Below are 22,901 nucleotides of genomic sequence, written 5' to 3' on the forward strand. Positions count from 1 at the left end.
CATGGCTTTTTGCATTCACTCAGATTGGTGTTTGTAATAAAAATGGGGTTTTTTTTGTGGTTTTCATGTTTTGGGGATTTCTGTCAATGGCAAAAAGGCTATTCCAGTTTTCTCTCGGGGAGAAGGTGCTTTAGAGATTACCAGAGCCTCAGCCCATGGTTCTTTAGTGTGAAAAATATCCTCTGGTAATGATTCTGGTAGTTTCTGGCTGGACTGGCTGGCCCAGGATCCCACGGGGAAGCTGCTTGTATTCACAGGACAAGGGCATTTACAGGATCGTGGAGTGAGGCAGCAGCAGCTGGAGGGCTTGGACCGTGGTCGGGCAAGTGATGGCTTTAAGTGGTGCTTGTACCTGGTACTCTCTACCCACCCCTGAGCCCTTCACCACATGCACTGGATGCCTCCCAAAAAACAGTGACCACATTAGTCTGCTGCTTTGGAGTGGCAAGGGATTAGATGGCTAGGTTTCCTGCAACCAGCCTGCATCTGTGAGGATGATGTTTCAATGACGTTTTCTTAAAACTGTTTTGTTTTGTGTTTGTGGCTCAAATACTACAAGTTTCTATATTTCTGTCAAACAGAATCTGCCTGCGCTGCTGAAATACATGTAATCCTTAAATGTCCTGTTGAATACACAATCATCAGTATTACACCAGTTTGGTCCTAAATAGTGGAGTAGAGATTCCCTCCATTATGTTAAATGCAAGTAGACATTTAAGTGTATGAGAGGCCAGTTAGATAGCAGGGTTTGCACTCAGCCTTCAGCAGCTGCATTTTCAGAGCATGCTGATGTGTCATGTGCAGTGTCAGCAGTTCCCGGTCCTTTCTCAGCTGTGTGCCTCGGGACGCCCAGGGACGTTCCATCAGCATGCCTGTTCCACATGCTTTCATTTCGGGAGCTGCTGTCTTGTGCTGCCTTTGAGCGAGCTGCTGCACATAGGCTAGGCTTATGACTACCTGTATTAGCAGGGGATGTACAGCAAAGAGTGAGCAGAGTAAGCTTGAACTTCTTGTTATTGACGATAATATTTAAAAGCTAAAATGTAACAGTATTTCAGCTGTGAATACGTGGAAATTGTGTGTGCTGCTTAATGTGTTTCAGAAATCCCTGTTACTTTTCTTCTTTCAATACAAGAAAACAGGCGTGTAATGCCTCATTGAAAGAAGCCTGTAGGGGTGCTTTGTGAGGGACTTAATTAAGGGCTTTGAAAGACTAAACAAAAGGAAAAAGAAAATGCTACAGGGTTATTGTTATTCCAGCCCATTGGCTCAGAGAGCTGACCATCCATTGGTGCCTTCTATCCTTTTGCTAGCTGAATGACACTTTTGTTCATGGTTAACAGAGGTGAAAGAAGCCAATTATTGGCTGTCTTTTCCACAGGGCAGCTGCAGACGGATTTCACTGCAGGCAAATATGGACTCTTCTACCACAAGGATGGTTGTGATGACAGTTATTTTTGTGTAATTGTAGGAAAGAAAACAGATCTTTTTTTTGCCTTCCAGTGACTTGTGTAGATGTTTATTGAAAACTACTGTGAATATGCTGGCAGGGAATGGGAACGTGTGAGGGACTGGATTCCCCATGCTGACAGTGTACTCAGCTTTTTCTGTGAGCGTGTGAATGAGTGAGGGTTTTTAAATTTATTTTTCTCCTCTTTTTTTTTTTTACCGTGAAATTGCAGCTGATTTTAACTGTAGCATTTTTCTAATTGGTGTACAGTGTGCACTTAACTCTCTTATGGCTTGCCAGCTCAGGCTGTGCTGGCTCCTCTGTGTGCAGTAATGATAGAGGGACAACCACTGCAGGTTGGTGGGAAGCCCTACAACAGCAAAGCATATCAACATACCATTAAGGAAGTGTCTGTGCCTGAAACTTGTCACCCCTTCTCCCACATCTCTGTTGCTTGGTCCAATACATGATAAAAATCTTTTTCACCAACTCTTTCTTTTATAATTAAAAATGTATTCTTTTCCCTGCAAATTTCCTTAGTTTCAGTGGTTGTAGTTTAAATGTGTAAAGAGGCTCAGTGGGCTAAGAACCAGGTTCTCTGACTGTTGGGATTCTGGAGAAGTCCCCTCCAGTTAGGGGAAAATTTAGAGCAAGGGCCAACGTCTCAGTCAGAGTTGATCTGCTTTTGTTACACCGGAAGGTTTCTTGTCATCTTAGCTGCTCGTTGGCCTCTCGGGTGCTTGAGGTGGGCTGCTTTGGTAGCCTCTTTGCATTTGGGCACAGCTCACAATAACCGTGTTCAACAAGGGACAAAGGTGATGTTCCTCAGCTTATGTGGCTTTCTGCTGCAGGTGAGAGGAGAGTCTGCCTTTTGTCCTCAGACCTTTGCAAGTGGAAATGCTGAGTACACTCCTCCATCTCTTGGTGAATCAAGAGGTTTTATGCTTTCATTTGGTTTCTCTTTATCCAGACCGATTTTTTTCCTTCATAGATTTTTTTTGTGTGTGTGTAATGGCCTATTACAGATGGGACTGCTGCTGCCAGGTCCTGCTGTATTGCTCCCCCCCACTGATTGAAGGTGGTTGTGCCCCCATGAGCTTAGCCTGGTGCAGGCAGCATTGTCTGAGGCTCGGTGAGTCCTCGGAAGATGTGACCTGGAGGCACTTGTCATTCGTGGGCTGGTGTCAGTGGTGGGACTGTGCTCTGCAGACTCCTGAGAAGGAGGCGTGTGGTGTGTGCCCCTGTGTGCATAGTGCCCGCAGTGCCGAGGGGACTCTGCTGGGGCTGGAGGCCGAGGGAGTGGGCAGGCAGCCTGGCTCTCAGGGAAGCAACCAACCAGAGTTGTGTGTTTTTTCTTGAGGCAAAAAGCATTAGTGGATTTGGCTTCTTGAAATGAAACAATTAGCTGTGTGATAAATCAGATAATAACACGATAATTCCAGGCACTTTGTGTGAAGAAGTGAAATTGGGTTTGAATACTCCCTTGATGTCCCTTGTTCAGTCCTGTACTATTGAAATAGAAGGTGAACCTGTGACTCTTCTCTAAGAGTGTCCTGGCAGATGATTTGGGCAGCTTTCATTTTAATTCGTGTGTAAGGTTCCCTGGAAGCTACAGTGGGTGCTTAACCCATGTACTCATACGTATCTATAGGAACTTGGAGATGGACCTCAAATCAAGAAGCAAAATGTAGCTGAAACCATCATAACTCTCCAGAGCAGGAAGGCTGATGAGGCTGTTTGGATTCTTGTATTCAGCTACACTCCTTGTCAATAGGCAGCAGCTTTGCCATTTGTTGAAGGTGCAGTTTCCTGAGAGAAACACAGGCTGGGTGTTAGCACCCATGAGCTCAGCCACATGGGAAACTTTGGGCAAACTTTAATCCTTTAAATGTCATAAAGTAGAAATTATTCTTATGTTAAAATGCTATGCAGTAATTGATGACCAAAAATGTTCAAAGCTTAAGTTTTATCTTACCAAAACTGGTTGGTTTTCATAATTTTATTTAAGTTACCTTGAAAATTGCTACACATAAGCACATTTGGTTCTAAAAAGGTCCTTCCAGGTGCTGCCATGAAGTCTATTTTGGAACTAGGAAGTTGTACTATGTGCTTTTAGTTTTCCCACAGTATAGATATTTTGAGTGCTTTTTGCCAGAAATAGTTTTTAGTTAATCCAAGTTACATGTTTTGTGATTGAAAAAAAATGCTTAAACGCTAAAGCTGTTGTATATACGTTTGGACTAAGTGCAATATTTAGATTTTGTCATCTGGCTTCATTGTATCAGTGACTGTGCTCATACACCAGTTTTGTTTTGCTGTTGTTTTGGTTTAGCCTTCTAAAAATGTAGGTCTTGCCCAGACTTTTGAGGCTCTGGTTGCTTTCAAAACATTGGGCGGGACAGACTAGAACACCAAAATAAACCAGAAAAAAATGAATAAAATTCAAAGTACTTATAGTTACTAAAGTTGGCGTTTTTATGAAATTTGATTTATAGCTGTTTATGTTCTCTTGGCAGCAGAGCAAAAACACACAATGAAACTGCAACAGAAGATTTTTATGTGAATATATGTGTGAACTGATATCACTACTTTCTTACCAGTAAATAGGCTTAAGGCTCTGTGTGGACAGCTCAGGGACATGGGTAGCTTTAGCCTCCTCCTACCTCGCAGAGATGCAGAAGTAGTCTCCTCTGGACCCCAGGCTTGGGGAGGAACACAACCCGTGTAAACGCAGGAGATGTGTCTCTGCTGGAGCAGGGCAAGGCGCCGGAGCTGGCTGCGATTTACGCTGTGAGGCATTTGTTGTTTTAACGACGGTGTTGCTGGGTGTGGAGAGGGATGTGGTGTCCTCGGAGTCCAGAGGGTGAGTGTGACTCCCCACGCCGCCATTGGGGCGGGTTAGGTTTATGGCATTGCCCTTGGAGCTGTTCCAGGCAGTGAAACGTGCCTGGTAGGTGCTGGGGATTGGCAGCAGGAGCCTGAGACTGGAGCGGGGGTGGGACAGACGGACCCAAATCTCATGGAACTGGTTTGGTTACATACTGCCTCCTGTTCCTGGGCTTCCTGCAGGGCTCTGATAAGGGAAAAGGGCTCCAGAACTTCTCAGCAGTCACGAACAAAGCTGTGGCTTGGTCGTGTGGGAAGTGCTGGTGTCGAGTTTTGCAGTATGTTTTAACTTAAAACACAGATATGGATTAAACCTGGAACTGACAACTCAATAAAGAAAAGCCAGTTGGAGTTGTTTAAAAATGACATAGTTAACCTCAGTGACTCACCAGTCATTCCATGTGATTCCATTATGGTAAGGACAATTGATGCAACTGGCAATGCTACCCTTTTTTAACTTAGTTGCTGGTGTAGTGTTAAACTTTATGTACCTAAAACATAACAAATATCCTTCCATAAAACTCCTTTAGGCTTTCTGTTGTTGATTTTATAGCAGGCATGAGCTACTAGTGACGCTTTTTCCTAGTGTCAAGCTCCCGCTGTCTTCTTCAGTACTTTCCTCTCCTACTACCATAGGAGTCTGCTGTTCCATAAAAGGCAGCTAACACCATCTGATGACATTAAAAAAACATAGAAAAACACAGCCAGGGTATAGCTGGTTGAACTTTTAAGTGTGTAACCTGTTGCTGCGTTCCTCTCTCCCCTGTGCGTGGATACATGGTTTAAAAGAAATAGAAATATTTCTGCTTTCCTTTACTGGCTATTACAAATAATGTCAAGTATTGCCAGAAATGGTGGTTGTAAGGTATGGTTTTTAGACGCTTTTTTTTGAGCTAAGATGATCTTTTTATAAATTATTTTTAAAATGTCTCAAGTCAGAGGGTAGCTGTGATGTAACCATGCTGAAAGCTTTTCTGTCAGGAGTTTGGCTGATAGCAGGACATGCAAATTGGTTCCAGATCAGGGATGTGCATGATGTGAGTTCCCACCTGCTTTTGACCTCTTTGTGGTCTTACTGGTTATTTGCATTTTGTGGTGAATACTCCTAGTATTGGAGAAGTATCTTGGTACAGATTTGCCCTCAGATTGCTGGATTAGTGTGCCTGTCACATGGTGTGATTTTTTTTTTGTACTCAATTCTCTGTCATTACTGTATTCCATAGAATAAATAATTCTGAAACTGTGAATAATACATAATTTTACTCTGCTGTAAATCATCTGTAGCTGTAAATCTCTGTGCAAAAGAAATGCTCCTGCACTGAAAGACATTTTGTTCCCTCCACCAGTTTACAATAAGCCCTTCCTTTAGGCTGTAATCTGCACTCAAAGTGTGTCTCTTAAAAATTAACTGCTGAGCATGTTAACTTGCACTATATTCCTATTCCGGGACGGGATCACTTTCATAATAATGCAGTGGAATTTTTTTCTAGGTTAATTCCCTACCGTGTGTCAACATAAGCCATTAACTGTATGTGTGATTGCTTAATGGCTGGCCCGCAGTGACTCAAATACCAGTTCAAAATAGGGCTTTGCATACAGGTATTGTTCTCGCCGAGATCTTGACGATGGCTTGATTGGCACATGAATAGGGTACATTAGAGCTAGTTACTGTGTCTGAAAGAAAGCTAAAACACCGTGTTGGAAGGAAAAAAAACCCAACAACAGGTTGATGTGACACGAGGAGGAGGAGGCAGGAGAAGTAACTTTAGAGATATGGAGGGAGAAAGAGGGAGATGTTACTTCTCTTGCAGGAACAGGCCTGCCTGAAGTTTTGCAAGTTTTCAGTTGCTGCCAGTGAAAACGCTGTAGGTCCTGCTTCAGCAAAATGCTAAAAGCTCACTGAAATCTACAGGACGTATGTGATGCTTTTTTAAAAAAAAAATTTAAAGGGTTCTGTGTACCACTATTTACTAAAACTTTGGTAATCAAAATCTTATTTAATAGCCAGGGTCGGTGGGTGATCTGAAGTTTATTTCTATGAAAAATCAGTGTTGTCACAAGTGCTGTCACATAGTTTCCAGCTCGAGCCACAGAAAAGTGAATGGAAACGTTGTATGTAAGTCAGAGCATAATTCCTTTCTGCTGCTACCAAATGGAGAGAACCTACATATCTAGCAAACAAGAATTGACAGAACAGTCTCCTGTCCTGTTTTCCTGTTAGACAAGAAAAAGGGGCAGGGGAGGAAAGGTAATTAATTGATTTTGGAAAGGTCGTGATAGGTGGTAGCTGAGCATAGAACATGGGAACAGCCTTGGTCAGGTGGAGGGGGCTTCAGGCTCTGTTGGTGACTTTTTTTTTAGCTTACTTCACGTAACTCTGCACACTTGTTTTTCCTGCCCTGCTGTTTGCTCAGTGCATTTGGGCAGCAAACCCCTCCAGGTGAGGAGTGTCTCCAGCTGTGTATTTGTACAGCACCAATCCACTGACGTGTGGAGCGGGGCCCTCAGCTTCCCCTGCAATACAAACAACAGATGATAAGACCTTGTGCTCATTAGTGAGATAGCGCGGGCACTTAGGAAATGGCAAGTGGATTTGCTGGGTGGGAATGCAACCTGTGCCTTAGGTAGCCACTCAGTGCAGGTACTGACTGAGGCTTTAAATATTTGGATATTTTCTTTCTTGTAAGAGTGTTTTCCTGGAAGAATTGGAAAATGAAGCATGCTTGTAAATGTTGTCATGTCTCATAGGCTTTCTTTTACTCCAGAGTGGCCTGTGAGTACAGAACAAGTTTGTGTGCTTTTAAGTGTTGGAGGTCCCTGTGATCTTGTCAGAGGCAGTAGAAGCATACTTAAGATTGCTGGGGAGAGATGAAAAAAGAAGAACAATCTGTAATAATTAAAATCTTCCGTTTTGTCATTACATTAACAGCTTTGTCTGTGTTAAAAGGAACAGTAGATAAGTATCAGAAGGAAAAAATGTGTTGGGACATGGCAGTAAGGATTGGAAATAAGGGATGGTTAATACTGCAGAGTTCTGGCTGTTGGAATACCCAGTGGACCCTTCCCATTGGAAGATGGGCACATGTAGTTGTGACTGTCAGAAATGGAGAGAATGCAGGCTTTAAATACAATGCCACTGACACTGGGGTCCTCTCACCACAGAGATGTTAGGTAATGGTATAGGTATTATACTGTCATACTACTCCCTTGTAGTAATAGATGTAGGTAGTAGATAAAAGGTAAGAAATTAATTTCTCAACATGTTATTTAAACTTTATTTTCAACTCAAACATCATTGCAAACTCAAACACTTTCCAAGTGTAGGTTCCTCTGTAAACATCACCTTGGCCTCATATTTCTTTTCTTGCTGTTCATGATTTCTCACTGTTGGGGCTGGCATGTCTGTAATGCGTATCGCTGGATTTTAGCTGCACTCTTTGGGTTCATAGTGCAGGCAGTTGCCATTCCAAGCAGCAGATGTGACATGGTGCTTCTGGAAGAGAACTGTTGGCTTCTTGTCATCGTGAAGATAGAATAAAACAACACTCTACTACCAAGTTTGTTTCTTTTTAATTGAATTGAAAAGTTCCTTGTCGATCCTGTAGGCTTTCCATGCTTTCATTACATACTGAATACAATTAAGATATGGGGCAGTATTAACGTGACTTCCTTTATCCTGTCCCTTCAGTAGTTTTATCACCATCCTGAAGGAACTGGCTAAATGGGAGGGAAGATCTAAAGCAGAGATGTAATTCAGTTCCTTCTCTCCCATGAGATTGGCTGCTGAGGGGTGTGATTTGGATGAAAATCACATTGGTTTTCATCATATAAACATGTTCCTACAAGGAGCTGGGCACTGAATGTATTTCCTCAAGACTGTAGTATTGCAGTACAGCTTAATATTAGTCTCAGCTTGAGTTGGTCTGATTTCCTTTCTCCCCCTGCCCACTCGTCTTGGCTCCAGTGTCTGCCTCTCCCTGCTGCCGCAGCACCAGGAGGCTCTCTTGGTTAACACAGATATCACCTGGACAAAACTTCAAGCACTGACCGTTGCCATGCAGCTGTATAATCTGTCCTTTTTGTTTGTTTCTTTGTGGGCTTTGTTTGCTTGTTTTTGTTTTGGTGGTTTTTTTTTGCTTTGTTTTTGTGTGGTTTTTTATTTTTTGTTTCTGATAACTGGTGAAGAGCCTTTGGTCTGTATGCTAAGAAGAATCTATGTCACTTTGTCTTTATCCTCACCAGTTACTGTAATCAGGCCGTGATCTGTGTTATCAATTGTCCAGATGATAATGGATGGCTGATTGCTGCTGGGAACTTCCCAGCATCGTGTTGAGGTGCATTTGCAATATCCTGGCTTATTTAACGTAGTTTCTAAAAATATTAACAGCCTCAGCTTTTCCTACTGCTGAAACTGGATCATGGTTACTACCTGGGGAATTTTATATAATATTAAGACCTATTACCTAATAGTTTTGTACAAGTAGGTAGGAGGGCTTTATTCAAATATAGATAGCTCTGCCTAAGTAATTTTCTATGTGTTATAATTAAATAACTCGGTGGCAGACGGCCCAGACATTGGAAAAGACTGAATGGAGCCTACAGTATTACATGCTATTATCTATCAACAAACAGGTTAAGCTTGCTCAGAGGCAGTATTTTATAGGAATTTAAAGGTGCCTTGTTGAAACATGATCTTCTTTCCTTCAACCAACGCTCCCCTCTCTTTTTCTATCTCCTTCCCTTTCTCTCTTTTCTAAACTTGACAGAATCAAAAAGCCAAAAAGTAGATAGCTATTAATAAAGTGCTGGGAAGCACAGAGATGTATTTGGATCTTGTTTTAAACAGCCATTCTCAGTTTGGTTTTGTTGAGATTTAATTTGGCTTTTCTGTAGCTAGGTATTTCATGGTTTGGCTTAGCACCTTTTTAGCAAAGCAGAGTGTTTTAGGTCATTAGCAAGCAGTGGTGGGAAGGTGTGTGTGTCCCCAGCTCAGTGCAGATCCAAGTTTGAGGGAGGAGAGCGTGAGCTAGGACAGAAAGTATAACACTGGCATCTCCTGTGGGTTTTAGGAGACATGGTAGCACAACAGAGCTGTGCGGAAAGCTTCTTCGCCTGAGGTGTGCATGCATCTGGGAGAGAGCAGTTAGGAATGGTAGGTATTGTCTTTAAAAAAAAAAGAAAGAAAAAAGAAGACTGTTGCAGCTAAATGTCTCTCAGTTCACAGAGACTGGCATTGTTTTCCTTTTCAATACCCGTCAGTTATTTTGGGTCACTTGCTTTTATTCTGTGCTTATATCTTGGACTAGTTTATTTATCATTTTGTTGTCCTTTCTGTCCCTACAGGAAGTCTGTACTTCCCATTTTGTGGTCCCTTTTTGTTGTTGCAGCTTTTCTTCTCATGCAAGAATTATCATCCCACTCCTCCCTCTCCATCATCTCTAGTCATCTGTTCTTTCCAGGCAGAACCATGCTCAGGCAGTTGGTGTAAGAGTGAAATCTAACAGGGGTCAGGCTCCTTTATGGCAGAGGCAGTGCTTTAAAATGACAGAGGAGGCTACCTGTGCCTGCAGGAGACACTGGGACATGCTGTGCATTGCATCTAATGATCTTTTGTCTGATACCACTTATGAAAGCTGTGGTTGAAGCCTCTGTTAAAGATGAGAGTTTCTGTTTTTAAAATATGAGAGAATTAGTAAGTTGCCATCCAAGAGACAAAGTATTTCTGCTCATCCTGAAGCCTGGGGGTGTTTCTCTTTGCTTAGTGGTAAAATCAACAATCCTTGGAAAAAAAATAAAATCCAAGTAACAAAACCCTCACATCAGGAACTAGAATTCTTGCAGAAGGAGTTTAATAAAAAGTTTAAGTGTGTTATATTTTCTAGTTCAGTTCTGAAGCCTCCACCGCTGGTTGATCTAAAAGTGACTAAATGTTTGGCATTATGCAAGATGAGATTGTTTTTTACTGTGTCCAGCAAAGCTGCCTTCCTCTTCCAAGGAAAATGGACACAACAGCTTTAAATGGGGAAAACCCAACAGTTTCATATTCAAAAGAACACAGAAACCACATTTGATGCCTGTTTTCAGCAGAGTGAGGGTTTCAGTGCTTTACCATGGTTGCCAGTTAGTATAAGTATTTTTAATGACTTTAAAGTGTTCCTGTGTTAGGTGAAAGCAGGAAACTGTTGGACTCAGCTGGAAGTGAATATTCAAGTAGTTGTCAGAATAAACTGAAAGGATCTACCTGAGCAGGCTGGAGACAGCAAATGAGTGCTGGAGTACCTTGGCTTGACTTTTCACCTTTTGCCTGTAAAAATTAATCTCTGCATTACCTGGGATGGTGAAAGAACATTCATAGCTACAAGCTACTAATTTTAGTTAGTTTTATTCTTTTCTGTAGTACCTTCTTGGAAGAAGGACAAAGCTTCTGGCAGAGTGTAAGAAGCCTTATTTATCATTCAAAGCTGCAGCCATGGTATGTAGGAGAGAGTGCAACTGTGTTTATTTTCTGTGTTACATCTCTCCCACCTGAAATAGTGACACTGACTGCAATTATAAGGCTGTGATTCATGTTATCCCCCAAGATGCAGCCTCTTGCTGAAGAGGTTACCACCTTTGGCAGCTCGTATTTTAGTTTCAATGCCAGCTTCTTGGCCATCCTTTCAGTTTCAATGCCAGCTTCTTGCCCCTCATGCCCTTCAGTATTTCCAGGAACGGGGCATCTGCCACCTCTGCCTTGGTGATCTTGGTCAATGAGTGAAGAGTTAGCCTGGCTCTTTAGCACAGACAAACCCAGTTAATGCCTACCTGGTGAAAGGTGCAGGTCTACCCATAGTTCTCATTTTTCCTGATGAATGTGCAATGTAAACCATGGTATTACCATAATCTCGACTCTCTTGGAGCTGTTGTGTCTGACTTTCTGGGGAAAATGTCCCAAGTATAAATGTGGGTCTGAACTTAATTTTGAGGCAGAGGTGTAGTTTGCTGGGCTGACAGACCATACTGGGGACTTGTTGGAAGAACCAAGTCTGAACTTCAATTTACCAGTAAAATTTAGAGCAAACGTATGGATGTTTTGGTGTTTTATTTGTTGGGAGTTTTGTGTGTTTGGTGGACATTCAGAGGTTTGCAGAGGTTGTGCTGCTTTTAGGGGACTTAGATCTGGATGTAGTAACCCAATCCATAGTAGGTCTTCTAAGCCTAGTCCTGCTGAAAAGGGGCTTTAGGCAACTGCTGCCTTCTGTTGTGTGATAGCATCATTCCCATGAACACTGCTAGAGGATGGAATAGTACTGCTAGTGTTCTTTTATTCATTCTGAGGAACTTTTTAAATATATTAGCACCCTAAATGATTTCTGGGCTTATATTACTGAGGGATTTTTAGTAGAGAAACAGATGGTGTATGACAGCTTCTCAGTGGAGATTTTTTTGACATGTCAAAGGGCATACTAATATTTATCTTTATTAAATAGAGAGCCTTCTTGATACTGTATAGACTGATCCCCTTTTTTTAGGTTTAGGAGTAGTAAAATCACTATTTCTTAAATGCAAACAGTAGAAACTTAGCAGGGACTATTTTTGTTTTGGACTGTGGCTTTGGGGATTATTTGTCATTATTATTTTGCTACAGTATATTGTGCTCTGCCATTTTTGTTGCAATTCTTCTATTAATTTTGTGTTATTAAGAGTATCTTCCCAAATTAACTAGGTCAACTTCATAGAGACTAGTTATTAAGTAATCTAATTTTAGTGTCATGGGTGTTCCTAATATTGTTTGAAAATTCTTGGTCATGAACTGCTTAATACTTTATTACCAGTGTATAGTGCTTATGAACTCATTCTTTGAGGAGATTCTGTAGAGTGAAATGAAAAAAGAAAAAATAATTTTAATATATATCAGCAAAGCTGCTTTTGCATAATGTTCTTCATTAAACAGGAATTGTTTTAAGGCTTGTATGATGATCATTAGGAAACTTACAGAGCTGGTGCTTGGATATTCCCCAAAGTTTGCAAATCAGTGCTATAATGATTGACTTGTTTATTTATTAAGAATTACTATCATATGTAATGAAGGCAAAGGCAGAAACTTTGTAAAAATGTCAGCTTTTTAGCAAGGCATCATGATAAGCAGTCCCTGAAGATTCACGCGATAAAGACAATCACAGTTTCTATTTCTGTCTGGATTTTTTACAAATTCAGCTTCACTGAAAATAGATTTCAGTAGAACTTGACAATATTGATGATGGTTGTCATTATTAAGATGATCTGTTTCATGCTTACATCCAAAGAATCTACTTCCCAAATTAAAATTGTAGAGCCTAATACTTGAAGCTACACAGAAAAAACATTATTAGCTAATTTCAGATCCTAGAGAAATGAAAATTGCTTTGAATTTGGATGTCAACCATTCTGTGTGTCTGCATGGTTTCCATGGGCTTTGTGTAGGATTGCATATGGCACTTTTGAAACTGGGCTCTGGAAATTTATAGCTCTGGAAATTTCAAGACCACTGCATGTCAAAGAGCTGCCATGTAGTGGAACAAACGTGGATGCAGCCACAATCTGTGCCAAGGTGATGCATAAGCATTCATACAGTGCTTTCTGATGCTATGTGCTGTTATTTCTACTACCACTAGTTATTGTGGTGCATATGACAGTAAGGTTTTATATCACCAGGAATGTTTTTTCAGAGTTGGGATTTTCTTGCACAGGTTATTGGTTCTCAAGATTAGGGTCTCCACTCTCTTCTTACTCTTCTGCCCGATTCATAAATGCTTCCCAGCTGATAACAAAAGTGGAATTGCAGCTCTCTAAAAAGGACAGGACAAGCCTCGATGTGTCAAATGTGTGTTTATGAGAATTTGAAAAATGAGTGAGAATAAATGTTGCAGTCTCCCATGGAGCAGACAGATGACAGGTCATGGACCTGATACGTTCATTTACTTTTCTGCACAAGAAGAAAAACATCCTGAGCAGCAACATTTTACTGTGACCAGGCTGCTGCCAAGGCACAAAACACTGCTTAAAGCATGCAGGCTGTCGGGTCTGGGGATAAAGCATCTCCAGTTATCTCCTGGAGCTTGGTGAAGGAACCTTTTGTACCATAGTGGATTTATTTTGGCTCTTACCACAGCTGGGTTTGTTTTATATGTGCTGAACCTTATTTTGATGTCACTGCTCTTGAGTTAGGTTAGTGTACTATTAGCTGCTGAGGAGTAACTTTCTTCGTTTATGCTGGGAAGTGAGAAATGAAGTTTTTTGACTACTGTTTCATTAACACTTATTTTAGAGAAATGGTTGCCTCTGGATTTAGTGTAAGTGCAGTTTTAGAGGAATGGTGTCTCTGGATTTAGTGTAAGAGGGTAGTTTTAGAGGAATGGCTGTGCAGTTCAGAGGAATGGCTGTCTGGATTTAGTGTAAGTGCAGTTTTACAGGAATGGCTGGATTTAGTGTTAGAGTGCAGTTTTCACGCCGGCAGCACCTGAGGGTCTCTGCTGCACAGGTGGTGCAGCAGATCAGCTGCCGGTTACTTGTTAATGTCAGGGAGAAGCTTCAGCGATACTTGTTGGCCATTAGCGAGATAAAAGGAGAGTTTGGTTTTGTTTGGTTTTTTTATCTGAATTATGTAGAAGTGGCATGCAGGCACTAGAGAACAAGATGTGGAAGACAGCAAGCAGGGAAGGCTCTACTAACAAGTGTTACTGAATTGCTTATTAACTGCATACTGGAAAAACCCAAACCAACAACCGAGTGGAAAGTAAGAACTTGGATTATGTCATGAACTGTTACGCAGTTAGTTGAATTATCAAACCAAATTGTTTTCATGCTGCTTTTATTCACATTGGGTAATAACTTGCTTTAGGACTGGATTATCTGCGATCATTGTGTAGGTGTGAAGTGAGGTGATGGCACCAAGTTTGCCACTTACTGCTGCTTTGTAGAGAAAAAAGCTGAGCAGGTCCGCATACCTATCATGTAAGCACTTGCTGCCAGCTTCCCTCTGCTCAGGGACTGAGAATGAAATCTGCTTAAAACTATTACCTCGAGGACTTTATGGGTTTTATAGAAGGAAAACAAAAAAAGACTGTGGTAGAGCTAGGACATGTTTCTGCTATTCTTGCCAGTTGTTCCAGAAGCGTTGTTTGCCAGAAGCTATTTATTAAGTCCTAATGCACGTATTATTTTTTTTAGAGACACTGTGGGATGAAAATTTGCGTGGTGGGTGGTCACAATATTTTTTTTTCATATGCTTGTGGTTTTAGAGTATTCTTAATCATCTGAGTTAAAACTGTATGTAAGTGTAAGTTGGTAAAAATTAGTACTGTAGATAGCAGTACTGTAGAGCCTCTTCCATGCATGCCTTCCCTGTAGTTTCACAGTAATTATTTTTGTTTAGAGGTATTGGAAAACTTTATTTTGTCAACTTCCCATTTTATAGGTCTTTGCTGCAGCTTGATTCTCAAATTACAGTGACTTGAAAGTTTAGCATGTAAATTTCTGGAAAGAGATATTACTGTTTGATACGAGAGTAGGTTTTTTTTTCTGTTGTCATACTCTCTGATGAGACTTTCTTTTTTGTATCCTCCTCATACAGTGTAAAAATCCTTTCCTGGTCATTGATAAGTATGTATTTGTTGTTTTCTAGAGATATCAGCATGAATAACATCACGAGACTACCAGAAGATGCCTTCAAGAACTTTCCCTACTTGGAAGAGCTGTAAGTAATCTACACGTTGAAGTTTTGCTGCAACATCACATGGCTGTATAAAGTGGGAGGTGGGTGGAGAAACACTGTTGAGCTGTGAACAGAAAAAGCAATTATACTTTAAAAATATAATCTTCTACCTGTTTGGAAACCAGGACAGTAAATGCTACTTACAAGGGACTTTTTATAGTGATTATTTTAATCATGGCTAGAGTGATGACACATATTAATTACAGTGTTATCCAAAGATAACACAAGAGTTGTGTAATTACCATTGTTTCTGAAGGAGCTACAGTATAGCTGTTGCATAAGTTCCATAAAATAGGTGTTGCTTCATTTACTGAGCAGCTAGCTTCCATTGTCCTTATAGGCTGCAGATGCAATGCTCACAAGCCCATCCTGACCTATATCAGAAGTTCTGTGGTACAGGGCTGCTTTTTCTTAATTTCTCTGGCAGAAATTTTTTTCCCCCACTTCCGATCTCCCTTTTCCGATCTCCCTCTCCTACTCTTATTTTAGCTTTCTTTTTTTGTGCTTTATTTAACTGATACTTGGATTTCTGAATCCCTGACCTCATGTGCTCAGTATTTTGCTGAAGTCTTAGCTAAGATGCCTTTGCAAAGCTGAAGCATGCTCTCAGCAGCATTGTCCTTAATTAGGTTGGGTTTCAGTCAGTACACAGGGAGGCAGGTTTGGCATTCACTTACTGCTTTAAGTGCTGTTAGGTGACACGTGCTTTCTGTGTGCCTTAGAGTTTCCTTATCTGTGAAGAGAGGGCGAGGGTAATGGTTCAACCTGTGCAAGAGAGCTTTGAGAACTTCCAGTACTAAGCGGCAGATAAGACAAAACCCCTGCAATTTGCTGTGCCTCTCTTATATTTTCAGTGACAAACTAGAATTTCTTTTATTAAAGAGCATTTCAAGTACAAATTAAAGCTGTCTTTGGTTGTGACTTTGGCAAGACTAGGACTATGGATGCTGCTGCAGTGAGAGGTTTTTCAGTAAGTTACCTTAGGGGAAGAACAGCTTGTTTCCCCAAAGAGACCCCCCTTATGAGGTAGGGAAGTGTTCTTCTGACTTCACCAAGCAGGAAACAAGCCAAGAATGAAAACCATTTGTAGAGGGCAAAAGAATAAATGAACCCTGTAGCAAAACTGCAGATAAAGCCCTGAACCCTTTGACTCTGGTTATCTGTTATAACCAGTACAACCACTGCACTTCACTGGAACAAAGATATTGAGAAATTGATAAGAGAGGGATTGCCTGCTTCTGAAGAAAGATTTGGGCTCCTGTAGGCTGCTTCTTTGCACTGCTGCCTCACTGGTTACTCTAATAAGGTGTTCCACCTCTCCTTAGAATTTTGATCTCTCTTACATCCTGATAACATAGCAGCTACCATTACTAAAGCACTTAAATAACTCCATTTTACCCAGTTCTTAAATAGTTTTGACTCAGGTCAGTGCAACTGTGAAGTGCAGTTGAGTTGATTTATGTCAGATAAGTTGTGTGTGAGATCTCATTTCATGTTTAACAGGTCCTGGGTTTTTTTCCCTCTGATTTAAGCTATTGCTTATGTCTGTGATATAGTCAAGAATGCTTTATGAAGAAAAATAGGTTTTCAGATGGTGCTTTTGTGTAATTGACAGAATTTAAGAAAGGCTCTATGGCATGAGTAGTCAGCTGGAAAAAAAAAAGTGGACTAGGAAGGCTTGGTTGGCTTCAGAATATATACTAGCAAATATTCCATATGTGCTTTATAATATGCGCTTGTCTATGTCTTTGTTTTGTTAGACTAGATCTGTAACCCCCTTTTTAAATTTTAATTTTTCACAGGCATGTTTCACACCAGAAGTAGAAAAGCCCAAACAATTCTGTTTTTCCAACTTTGATGACTGTGGTAGACTTCATTTTTTTTTCCTCAATGAGTAATTAAGCAATAAAACCTAATGGGTGGGTGTTATTGTGTAACTTCATAAACCTTGGGGTGTGTCAGGAGATAAGGAGGAAAGGCAGAGCCTTCAGCCATCATCTGTTGTGCTTATTACCTAAGAGCCATTTGCTTCATGTACCTCATTGCCCCTCTGAATTCTAGGTTTTCAGTTTAAAAAAAAATTAGGTTAGCATTAAGCTCAGAATTACGTGTGAACACAAAGAGCTTTAAATCATTCTTAGCATGCTTACTTGATGTGTTAAAACAACTTCTGGGAGAAAGAAATCTCCGAAACAAAAACACAATTCCAGATTCCCTTGTTTCAGTTCAAGTTATTCTTAAATGGGAGTATAATGAAGTTCAAACAAAACAGCTTGCCTCCTTAAAAGAAATGACCAGCAGCAGATATGACAATGTTTCTTCTTCGTTCTCCCTGTTCCCTTTTCTCTATGGGACAGGGTACAAAAATACTTCATTCTTTATTTTTGCTGGTTATGAACAGGAGCAATTGAACTTTCATGCTTCCGTCTGTACGACCACAATTTTCCTTTTTATGATTGTCAAAAGTTTCTTCCTGGCTTTTATTTATAGTTGAACCAATCCAAATTCTGATTGCCAGGCAAAAGTTGCTTTTTCAGCATGCAAACCTTGGAGTTAGTGTCCATGCCAAAGAAAAGTGATTTAAAGAAAAGACTTAAAGAGGTGTTGGAACCTGTGCTAAAAGTGCCTTTTCATTGAGAAGTTCTCCCAAGAATTACGCTAAGGAAAATGAAAATCCCACAAACTAATGGGAATGTAGTAAGTACCTACACCAGCACGCAGTCTAGTGGGTCTCCATCAAGGAGACAGCCTCAGACACTTTTATCTTCATGCCATGCCATAGCCTTGCGCTGTCAAATGCTGTGTTCAATTAGCCCTTGGCAGATTTTGCTAATTAATCTTGCAAAATAGTATCATAGAATTTAATGGAATGGAAATGGGAGACAATTAGAATGTATTATTTAGGCAACTGAGTTACATGTATGGAGAGGCTGAGATTAATAAGTTCAGTAGGAGCCATTTAAAATGGGAGTTGTCATTTCTTCAATGACATGAATTATTTGGTAGTCCACAGACTTCAGAGGATCATTTTCCAAATCCTAAAAAGAGCACTAGTGGAAGAAGCAGAGCACCTGACTTGGAAAAGCTGGCTGCTCAATTCAGAAGTGTCCTCTGCATCACCAAAGAGGAAGCAACTCGGGTGCTTCAATTCAAAACCATCCCAGGCTGGTTTTAGATGTTCTGGATTAGCCAAGACACCTGCACCAGGACTGACAGGTGTGACACAGATGGGAAACCAGTGGGGGCCAGGTGGAAGAGGACATCTGAAATGGCACCAAACGGCCATGTTAAGGCATCCCCAGCAAAGAATGAAATTTGCAGGAATAATGTGGGATTTTGTAACTTCGAGGTAATGTGCTGTGGGAGCATTACTCACAGGTACCAGCAGAGGGGTTTTGCCTTGTCCAGGGTCAGAATGTGCCCGTTGGGTTGAGCGCCCCATGTGCCCCCATTCACAGCCTGGTCGTGCGTGTCACCGCGTAGCACACTCACCATCTGTCAGCAGGACTGAGCACTGTTTATAAATGTTGTAAAAATTCTCCGTGTCTGTGTAACTGATACCCATCTGGAAGTCATTTGCAAACTATTGGAATGGCAATGGTCAGAGTCAGGGAGAAGCAGACCACCAAGGGTTTTGCCTTAGCAGTTAATGATGTGTATTCTTCAGAAAATGCTAACGTAAACATGCTGCTGCCTTAAACACGATATAGAAACTAAAAATTCTTCAAGAACTTGGCCGTGGTTTTCTAACCACACCTGAAGTATTTATAGAAAGCTAGAAGAGGAAAATATAACTAGATAATGCAGTGTTTTTAGAAAGTAGAAACCATTTTCTAGTGTGACTTTTTAACTGGAATATCCAGGTTGTGTTATGTTTTGATGGCCTTTTTAAAAGGTGGCATCCCTTCCAGTATGTAAAGTTATCTAAAGTAGTTTGAAGGTTTTTAGACTTCATTTGTGAATGATCTGCTAGATTAATTGAAAAGGCAGTCTCTTACTGAGGAAGGCAAAATGAAAATTATTTTTGTTCTTGGCCAGTTTTCTAGTCTGTCTTCAGAAACTTGAACCACTCCAATAACGCAGAAGTGTCTTTGACTTAATGACCTTTTAAGCTTGTTTTGATTTCCACTCTTAACTCTTAAGAATGTTGTGATCTGATTTGGCCCGCACTCATGGGCGAGATTGAGGTGATCACCTTTTAGCTGTGTGGCTGCTGGTCCATGCGAGAAGCAGAGGACTGTAATCTGTTCCATATCTGTCTGTGGGTTGCTTGTGACAGAAGGATGTGACTGTATGATGCAGGTAATTTCCCAGCCAGTCAGCCTTGGGCTGGGCCCTGGCCTCCTCCAGCAGCGGTCAGGGAGGAGGGTGCTCTGCGCTTTTGGACCATTGGGTATAAAAACCATATCACAGCCAGTAATGCTGCAAGGAAAATAATCCTTCCTGAAGGCACCAACAGACACGAGGGCTCAGTCAACTTCCAGATGTGTACTGATATCAAGATCTGTTGTGTTTTTGTTTTTTGCTCATACATGATATGCAGTAGTCTCTCTCCTGTGACACTACCTACAGATACTGTTCGTTTTATCAGGCAAGGGCAAAACTTTCTGATTTAATGGCTGGTTGAAAATGGTTGGGGAAATAAAGAGTTTTCTCATTTCTGAAACACAATGCTATTCTGCTTTTTGAGAAATGAGTAAACAGTGAACAAGAGACCACACACGTGCAACTAATTTTTGCAAGAAAATAAACAGTGTGACTGAGTATTTGCTTGACTATTTAATTATATCCATGTTGATTACAAGCCTTAAGAGGTTTTGCTTAAATATCTCCAGAGTCTCTGCTCATGGCTTTTAGTTGACAAAGTATATTTTAGGAACGTAAGGAATAATTAAAATGTATACTGGCAGTGAAAATGAGGTGGGTTTTTGCCATAAGGTTGTAATCAGGAAGTATCTGCAAGGGAGATGTGTAGAGTTATTTTCCCTCTTGACTGCAGCTGAAGATGACCACCTGGCTGAAATGCCACAGCTGCTTATTTTTTGTAGTATCTGTTTCAGTGTGTAATTTAGATAGTACCCTTCCTTCTTATTTCTGAATCAGCACCAAGTTCTATCTTCCATGCAGAGGGAGAGGGAGTATCATGTCTTTTTTATTACCTGAGTTTTGTGAATAAGACATGTCTTGGAGCTATGCCAAGGCTGTTAGTTTAACATGCTGTGTCTTTTCTCACCTGGCTGTGGAACACTTGATGGAAAGGCTTGACTTGTCCTTCAGTGCTGGGTCTTTAAAGAGCAGGATTTTCAAGGCAGTGTGTGAATGTTGATGAGATGGTGCCATTCTTTTCTCTTTTGTCTATGTGAGAAATCCCCAGGTTTGTAGTTAGAAACTGGAGGTGAAGGACTTGTTTTGAGTAGAAGAGGTAAGAATGAATCTTCATGTTGTCCTGATGCCTTGTGTTAGCTCACATGTGATAACTAAAACTGTGGTTAAATGTCCTCTTGTAAAACAGGCTGGTACAATTGGAGACATTAATGCCCCATCTCTGTCCATTAAGCCCCACCAGCAGCGTCTGAGGAACAGGCAGAGATCTTTCTCCAGCTGCTTTTTTACAAAGGCAGCCAGTGTAGATACCAGCTGTTGGTTCCTCAAAAAGAGCCATATCACATGGGGTTAGTAGCCAGTGAGTGCTCTTCCATCGATCTACCAGCTCTGAATATTTGAACAGCTGCAGGAGGTGATTTCCTCAGTTGATCCAGCCTGAATTCCAAGAGGTAAAATGTTAATGAAAAAAATGTAAGGGGTAGGTTTCTCGTGTGGTGGCAAGTTAAAAGCCTAACAACTTGACCAGCCTGCTCACATTAGAAACGCTTGCTGCCTTGTGTGCACTGCAGCTTCAGAAAGCCATCAGCGTGTTGTAACTTGCACCTTCAAATTCTAGTCAAGACAAACCTTTAGGCAAAGACTCCCAAGTAGAATTAACCACAGTCAGCTAAGATATTTTTAAACATCACTTACTTGGTCTGCATTAAATGCTAAATGATGTTTCAAAACATGTTGGCCAACCTGTGTTTAATTAGTGTTTTCTTATCTCTGTGAATCCTAAATCAATTTGATTCTGGATGAGTTTTAATCATGCTGATACAAGAATATTTCTGTAGCTTAGAAGGTTCTTGCTCTGCTTGACAGCTGCGTGTTTTTTCCTGTTTGTGGGGATAGATGCTAGTAGATTGAGTAAATTCCATTGTTTTTTGGAAGATGAGGAAGTTCTTTCTTTCCAGTTTCGGTTTCTACATGTTAATTTCCAAAGTTGATGTGGTTGTATATAAGGATCCCAAGACTGGTTATTCTGCTGCAAGTACTTTCAGAGGACAACAAAACCTTTTCCTTATCTGTTGCTTTTTTTGAGTTTGAGTGTTCTGCTCACATGCACACACACACACAGAAGCTGGCTTAGCTGAATGGCCTGAAGGCTGAACTTTGCTGTGTTACACTTCAAGACCAGTCTTACAAGCCTTATTTATTATGCTGCCTGAGTTGCCAGGTTGAGGCTGTCTGAAGGTATAAACCAGATAAGAAAGTTCTGGAAGCTGTGCAGCAACTTGAGGAGCTCGTAAGCTATGTCTCTCCAAGTACAGTTCTCCAAATGGCGCTCATGCCATGCAGTCCTCCATCCTTCTCCTTTCAGTTTCAGAAACTGGTGTGGAACAAAAGGGGTGTGTGTGTGAGTGACCAGGTTGCCAGTTTGAGGGCAGGTTCTCAAGAGTCATCACATGAGCTCTGAAAACCTTAGACAACAAAGGAGAAAAAATAAATCCTGTATTTTGAAGGTAAATGCCTTATCCTCTGAGAAGGTAACTGAGTATTTGCTGTCATTGTAATTTCACAGTACGACGCTGGGTTACCTTAAGATGTGGTGATGCCATTCTTTTAGCTCCTTTCCTCCCCTCTGTTCAGATGTTAGTGTTCTTGTATTTCTTTGTTATTACAGAGGTATTCTTGGCTAATTAGCTTTGGCAGATGTCCTGGCACAGAAATGGTAACCAGACTCCTATCAAGTTCTTTTTCCTGCTCTTCTTATATAAAAGTAAAATTCTATATTATTCTGTTAAAATATTTGTTTTTATTTCAGCTGGAAAAAAGCTAACCGTCAACCTAAACTGAATCAGAGAATCATACTGAAAATTACTTCAATTTCTCTAAGGTCATTCATTGTGAAGGTGTCTGCAGAACCTGTGTCTTGCATTTACCCAGTATGCATCTGAAGTGGTTAGAAAACCAGTAATGAAAGTTTGATTGCCAAATACATGTAGACTTAACCCACTTTGCCATTTTGCAGTGGGTATCCATGCCTGGATAGCCAGTCAATGCCAGGGCAAGAGACAGGGCTGTATGAACAGATCAAAGCAACTCTGAGGATTCACTGTATCAGCAGCAGTTTTTTCACCCTCTCATGTCTGACCATTAACATATTTCATGATCTTGGAAACATTCTGAGCATCCAGATAGCACTACCTGCTAAAAGCACAAATCTGTAGTTAATTGAATTGTTGCATCCCAGTTGATCAAAACCATACTGGGCAGCTTTCATCTCTGTCTCTGTTGTGCAGACTAGGAAAGTGAAATGCGTTATTGCCTGAGCGTTGAGATGGCTATCAAGAGAAAGGTCTATCTGTTACCACAGATAGCAAAGTTACCACAACGTAGTACAAGATATGCAAAGGCAAGTAGGGAGAGGACAATGTATTTTATAAAATATATTCTGGATTTTGCTTTGAAAGTGAGAGGAATCAAAATTGCTTTCTGCAGCAACTCAATGTTTCTGCTGCACAC

The 22,901-nt window shown here is 40.9% G+C and overlaps 1 protein-coding gene across 2 annotated transcripts in view; it reads left to right on the forward strand.

Annotated features, from left to right (window-relative positions):
- LGR4 (leucine rich repeat containing G protein-coupled receptor 4) overlaps nt 1–22,901 on the forward strand; it is an 80,322-nt gene that overhangs the window by 25,355 nt on the left and 32,066 nt on the right. For both annotated transcript variants that reach the window (XM_064426066.1, XM_064426067.1), the window contains exon 2: nt 14,979–15,050. In XM_064426066.1, coding sequence (XP_064282136.1) covers nt 14,979–15,050 — 72 coding nt within the window. The remainder of the gene's footprint in view (nt 1–14,978; nt 15,051–22,901) is intronic.

This window comes from Passer domesticus, chromosome 6 (genome assembly GCF_036417665.1).
Source record: "Passer domesticus isolate bPasDom1 chromosome 6, bPasDom1.hap1, whole genome shotgun sequence".
In the NCBI taxonomy this organism is placed as follows: Eukaryota; Metazoa; Chordata; class Aves; order Passeriformes; family Passeridae; genus Passer; species Passer domesticus.